General features: G+C 46.9%; 1 protein-coding gene across 1 annotated transcript; it reads right to left on the bottom strand.

The window, feature by feature from the left end:
• Positions 1-3,646: 3,646 nt before the first annotated feature.
• Tob1 (transducer of ERBB2, 1) lies at positions 3,647-7,749 on the bottom strand. The gene is made up of 2 exons (XM_042673672.1): positions 7,452-7,749; positions 3,647-5,586 (listed from the first exon to the last, which is right to left on the bottom strand). Exon 2 carries the CDS (start codon positions 5,441-5,443, stop codon positions 4,406-4,408), a length of 1,038 nt encoding a protein of 345 aa, XP_042529606.1. The 5' UTR covers positions 5,444-5,586; positions 7,452-7,749; the 3' UTR covers positions 3,647-4,405.
• Positions 7,750-10,276: the final 2,527 nt, after the last annotated feature.

Below are 10,276 nucleotides of genomic sequence, written 5' to 3' on the forward strand. Positions count from 1 at the left end.
AGGAAAAAGGAAGGAAAGAATTCTATAAATTGAGTCTTAATAGATCAAAAATGGTTTTATCCCCTACCAGAACCCTGGGCTTCAAATCAGAAAAGTAAAGTAACTCAGAGGAGACAAGGCGTAGTGCTGAAGAGCATAAACTTGGCAATCACTACTTGAGTCTGAATCCCACACTGCCACTTCTTGGCCAGGCAATGCATGAATTGAGCTTTTTCTGTCTCTGTCTTCCCAGTGTGCAAGGTGAGTATTTACCTATATAATTTACACCAATAGGAAAAAAAGCCTCAGTAAACACAAGTTACTCTCACACAGATCTGTGATCCTTTAAACACTGTATTTTCTCAATATATTACAACAATTAAAGAACTCTGACCCTCAAGTGACCTCTGGGACCAATTTATTCAAGTATGTGTCATTTTGCTCATTTCTTTTGAAACAGGTTTCACTTTTTAGAATCTCTGGCCTCTTCCTGCCACAGCCTAGCTCTAGTGCTGGGATTACAGGTGTAAACCTCTATGCCTGGTCACATGTTTTCTACACAAGGCTTTTCTCCTCTGTTCTCTTTTTTTTCTCTTTTGTCAGTTGTGGGGCTTGAACTCTGGGCTTGGGCACTGTCCCTGCACTCTTCAGCTCAAGGCGAGTGCTCTACTGACCCCAACGTCACTTCCTTCTCCTTTTTTCTCCTACTAGGGTAGGGTAGGGTTGGGAGGCATGCATTTCAGCCCAGCAAGGATATAATCAAGCCTTCTTTATCAAAATTATTTGAAAATAAACCCTGTCTGCACTTCAATGTGTACAAACTCTTCCTTTCATTGTTCCCTCAACAATTCAGTTTAACTAGTTATGTAGGATTTACATTGTACCAGGTACTATAAATCATCTACAGAGGAGCTAGCATACAGGAAGATGTACATAGGTGGCATGCAAATACCACACCATTTTATTTTAGGGAGATGAGCACTGTCACATTTTGCTATGGGCAGAGGGGATGTGGACAGCCCCTTCCCCAGGTTCTCTAGGGACGGTTCTGTATTTGATATACTGTACCTCTGCTATTGATGCTTGAGAACATAAGGTTTCCAACCAGCCTTTTTTTTTTTTTTTTTTTTCCTGCCAACCCTGGGGCTTGAACTTAGGGTCTGGGCACTGTCCCTGAGCTTCTTTTGCTCAAGGTTAGCACCCTACTACTTGAGCCACAGCACCACCTCCAACTTTTTCTGTTTATGTGGTATTGAGGAACTGAACCCAGGGCTTCATGCATGCAAGGCAAGCACTCTATCACTAAGCCACATTATCCTTTTAAGTCAACTTGTTTTAAAATAGCCTAAGTCCTGAAGGAAGGTTTGTTAGATTAAATCTCCCAGTTAAGGTCCTGTTTGTGAATGGTATTAACAAACAATACATATTAGAAAACTCTGGGGATCCTACAGTATCACCTTCAAAGTGTCTCTCGGTAAAGAAAAGAGACGTTGACAGAGGTCTACATTTGCTTTCTAATGTAGATAGCAGCTACTCAAGATTTCACTCTGCATTTGGTTTAGCAAGGCAAGGTGAAGGTAGTGTTAATAGGTTAAATTGCAAAGTATTTCATTTGCCTCCCCCCCGCCCCTGCTGCTGAGCTTCTGGACCTGTAAGGCTGTGTTGGACACAGGGACAAGCCACTCAAGAGGCTGCTAGTGTTCAGTAACCAGAGCCACAAACGTCTATGAAAATCACCCCTCAAACTGTCAACCAAAAATAGTGTTCATGCAAAGGACCAAAACCGGATGACAGGGAGAAGACGATTTAGGAGTAAGACATAAGCTTTCCTTTAGACCTGCTAGACAAAAGCACCTTGTGTGAACAATTTCCATTCCAAATGAGCAAAACAGGCATGAAAAAAGAGCCTTTGTTCATTCTTAAGAAAAAAAAAAAAGTCCTCAAGAATACCAAACTCAAACTCCTGAGTTTTCATAAAACCAATCAAGCGAAAATTTTGAGTTGCTAGTTCCCAAATGACAAATCGACAAGAAGGAATTTCCCTAATATCTCACACATTAATATATTAAGCTCCGAATTTGGAATCTGAAGATGTACTAGTCTCAAGTACATCTATTGTTTACATGCTATCTTATTCTGGTTTTCAGAACAAGTATGTTCACGCAGACTCTCATTTATGGGCAGTGTTCTTCAAAGTTATGCTTATCGCCAGTCTGTAGCAACAAGAGCTCTTTCAACCTTTCCCCAAGGCCCAAACCATTGTTCAATCCTGATGATCACCCAAGCTCAGCATTGGTAAGTGCTGGCAGACTCGATCTCAACCGGGCCCGTGGTTCTGATACTTCTTCCTAGCCTCATTCTGTCCACTGAGGGACAAAAGCCTCACCATGGAGCTAACAGAGCAGTTCAGCTTGCTTATTCCCAGTGCTTGTTTCCTTAAAACTTCTTATTGCTCTACACTGCATCAGTGAGGAACAAAAGGCTTTTGTAAACTGGTGTCCAAAAACCTCATTTGGGACCAAATTTATTTCACTGGTAACCCAGGCAGTGCTGGTTTCTTACTCTAACAGTACAAGAATTATTTGTTATTTCTTGTTCAAGACAATTTTCCCACCAATGCTCTGTCAATACCATATCAATGGACATTTAAATAGTGAAGTGACTCATTCTACTTTAAAGATGTTTCTTAAAATTCACTGGCCTAAAAAAACACAACATCCACCAAGACCCTATACTAATCAACAAGACCCCAAAAAGCAGTAAAATGGCTATCACTTGCAGAAAAAAACAAACACACACTTTGGGGAAATGAAGACAAATCCTAACATCTATTGACTAGTCCAAATGTGAATGGGTCTTGATCACAGTTTCTCCAACTACTTCAAGTGTGAAGATTGGTAACACAAGGTGAATAGAACCAACATCTACTATATACATATATATGGAAATATTACTATGCATAGCTTAGGGTGCTCTATTTTTTCTTTTATTTTTATTAAGTAGTTGTACAAAGGGGTTTGTATTTGTATAAAAACAAGGGATTAACAATAACAACAAAAAAGAACCTGGGGGAAGGTAGGGAGGGAAGGGATGGTAGGGGGAAAACAATGGAGGGGGTAACAATGCTCAATAGGAAGTGTACTCATTACCTCACTCATGTAACTGTAACCCTCTGTATAGTATCTTTACAATAAAAAAAAAAAACAAGGGATTAAGAAACAGATCTAAATATTTTCAAGTTATGTCATTTGCTTTGTCTAAGCAAGTTTCTGAGCGATTCATCTCCCAATTAAAAACAGAAAAATGATCCTACGTTGTCTCTCGCTCCATACTCCTTTTCAAATAAATGCTCTCAGATTACACGAGTGAATCTCATTGCATCCCCTGGTGCCCTCCCAGATGTCAGCATGACATTGTTATAAAATAGGGTTGATTGGCCTTAACACACCTGCCTCATCATGGGGAACAAACACGGACTGACGAGGACTGTTATAAGGTTGCCCAGGGCACTGGCCATGCTGCACACTATTCTGGTGCACAATGGGGCCACGGTTTTCCATTATTCCTTGGTGACTCTCTGAGTCAAACCCTCCTTCCCTATTAGCATTTACAACTAGACTCCAGTTCTCTTGTACATGCTGAAAAACAAAGAACACACGCTAGGCCCTTTTAATTTTAAAGAATTTTAATACAAACTTAATATAAACTATTTCAGTCCCTCTTAACATGTAAGACACTGACTCAAAATACTTTTATACCGTTTTTTTCAAGTATTGCACAATATAGGTACAAAATTAATATTTACGATTACATTTTCTTCCATAATATATAGCAAAAATCTTTAAACCTTTAACAGAAAATACATTTTTTTTGAAAAAGCAAATATTCGTACATTTTAATTCCACCACTAAAGGAATATCCTGTACACAATTTTCAGAATAGCTGATGTCTTTAAGATGGATATTTTACAATTTCAGTAAAAAAAATACATGAAGCTGCTGCTGTCACAGATCACTGTAGTAAAAAGATATAAATGCAATACCATGTCGTAGAAACAATATATATATATCCTCTGATATTTTACAAACTTTGTACTAAATTAAATTATACAATTAGAAAAGACCAATAAACCCACTTATTAGTGCCAATTTTTTATAAAAAAAAAAAAATCAGCCATGTCCTTGCTATATCTTAAATACTGTAAGAGGCCATATCTGAGAGTATACTTGAAAATATACAGTCAGTGTAAAATAACTTTGTGCTTGGTTGGCAAAGGAAAAACGATGCATGTTTTTATTTTTGTAACCAAGCTTGAATGTATCCTTACTATAAGCTTTAAAAAAAAAAATCTCAAGGAGGTGAAAAAAATTCCCCCTTGGGCCCGTGCATGTTTAATGTGTACAATACATTTTCTCTCTCTCTCTCTTTAGTTAGCCATCACAGGCTGGAATTGCTGGTTAGAATACTGCATGTTATTTAAGCTAAAATTCAAGCCATCTACAAAAGACTTGTCATTGAGGCCTCCATAGGCTGCAAACACATCAAAGGCATTACTGTACTGGAGAGGACTGAGGTTAAGGGGGCTGTCACCTGGGAACATTCCATTGGTACTACTACCTTGACCCTGCATATTAGGAAAAATAAATTCCTTGGCATTAGGAGAAAGAGCAGAGGTTTTCTGCTGCTGCGGCTGCTGTGGCGGAGGGGGGAGCGGTGGGGGCTGGGCTGGCTGCTGCTGTTGCTGTGGGGGCTGTTGGCTGCCCAGGCCCAGCCCATACAGAGAGTGCATTGAGGAAGAGATGGCTTTCTGCTTCAGGAGGTCGTTCACATTCAGGCCCAGGTTGATGGGAGAAGTACGTGCAACCTTGTTGCTCCGGCCACTGTTCTTCATTTTGGTAGAGCCGAACTTGGTGGCAGCAAAAGTGGCAGTGGTAAAGGTTAAAGGCTGGGTGGAGCGGGGCATGAAGGTCGGACTCACAGCAGCAGAGTGACCGAAGGGAGGCGATGGAGAGCTTGACGCGGAGGAGGCTGGGTCGCTTATGGGCATAAAGACCTGGGCCTCGGGGTTGAAGCTGTTTTTGATCTCCTTATCCAACTCACATCCATTTTCATTATTATCATCCACATAGAGCACCTTCACTGGTCCCTTTTCACCAATTTGGTAGGAAACCTCAAATGGGTCGATCCAAACACTAAGATCCTGTGGCAGATTGCCACGAACATCATCAATGTCCAAACCACTCTCTTTGGATGCTTGCTCGATCACTGGGTCCACTTTCTCCCCTACATGTATACATCTAAACCCTGAGCCTTTGTATGGCTTTTCAGGATACCAGTGCCCTTCATATTTCTTCTTCAGAAGTCTTTCAAGCTCTTCACCAAAAATGTTGACTCGTCTCCTGGGAAGCTTATTGTACAGATATGAAATAATAAAATTGAGTGCTACTTGGATTTCAAGCTGCATAGCTGCTATGCCACAAAGTTAAGTTTCTTTCAACTCCTCCACAAAAAAAAAAAAAAAAAAAGCTCAATTTGTGGCAGAGAAACAAATTCTCATTCAAAGTGCTGGTATTAGTAGATTATCCTTCACCTTGAGTGGTCTTGTTCCTTTAAGAAAAAACAAAACAAAACAAAAGCAAACACGTCCAAATAAGATCAAGGGAATGTCTCATGGGCTTTTTAAATTTAATCCTAGAGTAATTTCTCTTTTGAGAATGTTAGGTTAGAGAGCCTGGAAAATATAATCAGTACTAAATACAGGAATAGATAATAGTAAGCTCTTTATTGAAGTTCAAAAATCTCCTGGACAGATGCCTGAGAATAGTACTTTTTTAGAACTGTATTCTGTAATATATAGAACTTTTGGGCATACTTGGTTTAAATCTGCTCTATGTTAAACATTTAGACATTTGCAAGTCAGCAAAATTATGTTGGATTTTTCGGAGTACACGATGCTGAGATGAAAAGTGCCAAAAGAACTGTCACCCTCATAAATGAGCCAAATTACTTTAAGTAGTTGTGATCCTAAACATACTAAGGATACACACACACACACACACACACACACACACACACACACACACACACACACAAATAACTGCCCTTCTTCTCTAGCTATCTTCTCAGCTTCTTCTTCCCCTCCCCAATCGGACATTTCCTTTTCAGCAGCCAGTATAATAACAAAAGCAACAACCACTTTTTAAAAACTCTTACTGATTACTGTATTTAAAAGGCCATGTTTCCTAGCTGCACTGGATTTTAAAGAGCCCCCCCCACTCCGGCCCCACCCCCAACGACCAGAGAACAGCTCGGAAAGAGTGACTGGTACGATTAGGGCGACCTTTAAACGTTTGCTGGATCAGCACTGGGTGGGGATAAGAAAAGATCAAGGGCAAACAGAAGATATTTCCAAAGGAGATCTGTTTGTACACTGAGGTTTGATTATAAAAGGGCATTAAACAACCACCACATCAAAAAAGAAGCCGGCCTTGAACCGTCTGTTCCATTTTCCAAATTCGTGGTGACAATGGGAAAAGAACCCGTTTACCACCACCACCACCCCCCCCCCCCCAAAAAAAAAACACTTTCCAAGCAAAAAGAAAAAAAAAAGCCAAAAAGAACCCAGACAAACAAAAAGCCATGGGTGTCGGGCAGAAGGGAGCTGGTGAAGCTCTCGATTGCTTGAAGGTGCAGCCGAGCAAAAATCCAGGCTGGGATGGTTCGGAAAGCAACGCCTGAAGACAGGAGTGCGAAGAATTACATAAACAGCCAGTTGGGTCTCATTAGATTTCTGCTCACAGCCCCGGGAGCCCGAGCGCTTTACGACGGCGGCAGCGGCAAGGGGGGGAGGAGGAGGAGGAAGAAGAAGAGGAGGAGGAGGAAGAGTACGAGCTGTTGCGGGAGGAGGAGCGCGGCCAGGGGAAATGGAGAGGCGGCCTGTCTTCCCCGTGGGCACCGGGCACCGGGCAGGTCGGGGCGCCGGCCCGAGCCGGGTCAGCCGCTCCCCTCCCCCGCCGTAACCCGACCCGCCGCTCCCCGCCCCCCCCCCCCCCCCCGCCCGCAGCTCCTGGGACCCGGCCAGCGCCCGGGGAGCACCGGTCCCCTGGCACCATGTTTCCAGCCTCGGTGGCCACCGGCTCCCAAGGACGCCCCCCCCGCCCCGCCCAGTGCTGCCCACTCCCCCCCACCTCCCTCCACCCCACCCCCGCGAGGTCGCCCGCTCCCCCCCCCCCCCGCCCCGCCACCCCCGGGCACCCAACCTCCGATCCTCATCAGCTGGCCCCGCGCAGCCCGTCGCCGATCACCCGCCGGGCCGGGCTTCGAACCGCTCTCCCCGAGGGTCCGAGCACCGCCACCTCCTCCCGGGCCGGGTCGTCCCCGAGCGCCTCCCTTCCTCCAACCCCGGGCTCGACGACGCTGCAGCCCCTCCCTCGGAGCCGCCGCCCGGCCGCCCGCCGCCCCGCGATACTTACGGGCTGCTTCGGGGCTGCGTCCGCCACAGACCCGCGGCGGGGCGGGGGAGAAGGGGCGGCGGGGCGGGGGGCGCGGGCGGGTCGGCCGCGGCGAGCAGACAGAGTGCAAGACGGGGCGCGCCGCCGCCGGACGGGGGACCGAGGCCTTCGGGCGGGCCGCGGGGAGCTCGCCGCTTCTGGCTCGGGGTGGCGGGGACGGAGGTCAGGCGAGCGCGCTCACTGGTCCACCTTCAGCCCGGTGCCCCGGCCCAGCGTCCCCGTACCGTGCCCACTCCGTGCCGGGCCAGAGCTTCGCTCCTTCTGCCGCGGCGCGCGCCCCGCCTCTCGTTTTATATCCTCCTCCCTGCCCCCCATCCTCTCCGTGGGGGTGCACGCGCCCGCCCGCGTCACACAGCTCCGGGCGGCGTAGCCATTCCCCGCCCTCCCCGCCCCGCACCCCGGGTCCTCGCTGGCTGACTCCGCCCCTGCCCTGCCCCCCGACGCCATTGGCTGCCCAAGGCAGGACGGCCTCCTAGGGAAGGCCACACCCCCAGGGTGCGAGATGACCAATGAGCCTACCATCTGGAGAGACTGTGGGCGGGATGAAGAGAAAATATGAAAGGCGATTGGAGGAGAGACGTGCCAGGAGGGGTGAAAGGGGTGGGGCAGGGCGGCCGACGCTAAGTCTGAGCCTAGAGCGTCGAGAAGGGGGCGGGGAGGGGGGGGGGGGAAGGGGAGCCGAGCGGAGCAAGTGGCGAAGCGGCTGGGTAGAACCGGGAGAGGCCCAAAGCTCGGAGAGGGTGGGGAGAGTGTACAGAAAACGCCCTTACCCGAGTGTGACTGGGGAGAATCCCACTCAGGGACGAGCTACCGAGTCGGGTCTCCAGCCCACCCAGGGGCGGGGGGGCGGCTAGAGAAGGAGCGAACTGGGGACTGGGACTCGTGCTCCCGATTGATTGAATATTAATACCCTTAGGGCCTAGGCCAACTGCCACCCCGAGAGTGGCAACTGCAGAACCCAAAGCCGCCGTGCAGGGCTGGGGGTGGGGAAGGAAGGCCACCTCGTCGCACCTCCCGCCCAGGTGACAGTTTAACTGTCCATCAGACCTCCCCGGGTCACCCAGCAAGCAGCTCGGAGATGGGGTTGCCTGAGAGACCCTAAGAAGAACCACAGTGGTATCCCAGATATCCCGGTCGAGGCCTCCGTGCCTAGGGTGTGGGCGAAACGATGCCATACTGCTGATCTGAATATTTATATCAGTAAATCGACGCTTATGTGTACATGCATTTCAAGGGATTGCTAACACAGGTGTACACAATAAACGTGGTGCCTTCCCGTGGTGCGTGTAAGATCGTCTTCGGCTGAACTATGTGTGGGTATCTCGGGAGAGGGGAAAAGAAGGGACTCGGGGAGGGGGGGGGGCGGGGGGGGGGCGGCGGCCAGCGTCCTTCTCACAACCTGCGGCGGAGAAATACATCGAGCTACACTGGGCGTGGAATGGGGCGTTCCTCCCAGCTAAAAATATTACTCACAGGTAGCAACGACGCCTGATTGGCCACGCTGGCCCTTAGCAACCAGGCGATTGGCTGCCTGGTATCCAGGAGACAGACGTCAAACTGGGACTGGGGAAAAGGGAGAGAAAATCTAGGGGGAGCCGAGTGGAGGGGGGGGGGGGGGTGAAAGAGAAGCAATGAATGAAACGCCCCACGCCTGGCCTTCCCCTTCCCCTCCCCGTCCTCTCCACTCCAGGAGCGCTGCTTGGGGAAACACCCATTGGGGTGCTGCTGTCATCCCCCAAAACTTGCAGGGCCTGAATTTTCAAACCTGCTATCAGGAAGGTGTGCGGTGCTTAGGGGCACCGACCAGTGTAGACCCGCTGCGATCCTTGGCCACAAACCCGCCTTAGGCATTGGGGTCTATATAGGAGTTTCATCCGAATGCAAAGTCTGGAGGTGGCCTCCCACAACCGATGGACTCTCCTGTCCTCCTTCCTTCTCTTTACGAGGGAACTGCATGGAGAAAGAATGTTTCTAAAGTCTCAATCCGTATGCCAAGGGAAGATGGGTTTGTGAAAAGGGTGGAGGGTGGGGTCTGGTCACGTGACCCATTTCATGTTTTCTTGCAAAGATTCCTAAAACTCTGGGCAGTGATTTTTGTTTTAAGAACATAGACTTTTTAGTCACTGACTCTTGAAATGCTAGTTTGCGTTTCGGTATTTGGGTGTTTGAATTGCAAACCGAGAAGAGTGAGATTGGACAGGAATAGATGGCAATCATTTAAAATGAAGATGTCTTCTTTCTCTTCACCAGAATATTTTATTCTGGCAATTACTCGTTCAGTATTCAGGTTTTTTTTAATTGCCCAGTTGTATGTTTTTGGCTTTATGTAAAGAACATTGATTCTATTTGTAATGAAAATGACTTATTTTTAATTTTATAATTAGTTGAGCACAGATATGGCAAGGAACTAGGTAAGATATTTTGGGAATGGCTTTCCAAAGGGAAACATTTGATTGTTCACATGCCCAGAAGCTAATTTCTTACCGTTTAAGCAAATAACATTATTGTAGTAAACACTTAGAATTGCAGGACCATGTGTTGGGACATGTGTCTTGATTTGTAGTTTGGAAAATATATCACTATAATTAGGGGAGTGTATTAGGCTTGGCTGAGATTAAAATGTCTATCTAAAAATAGGTGATTCATAATTCTGTTCATTTAATCTGTACTTTTTAAGAATTCTCTAAAGAAAAAGCATAACTTTTCATCCTAAATGTCCCTAACTATAATCCCAGATATAAAAATCCTAAAACAGTCACCTGCGAGGTACTGGTTAAATAGCAGTA

This window comes from Dipodomys spectabilis, unplaced genomic scaffold, assembly GCF_019054845.1.
Source record: "Dipodomys spectabilis isolate Male_0828 unplaced genomic scaffold, ASM1905484v1 ptg000018l, whole genome shotgun sequence".
Taxonomy (NCBI): domain Eukaryota; kingdom Metazoa; phylum Chordata; class Mammalia; order Rodentia; family Heteromyidae; genus Dipodomys; species Dipodomys spectabilis.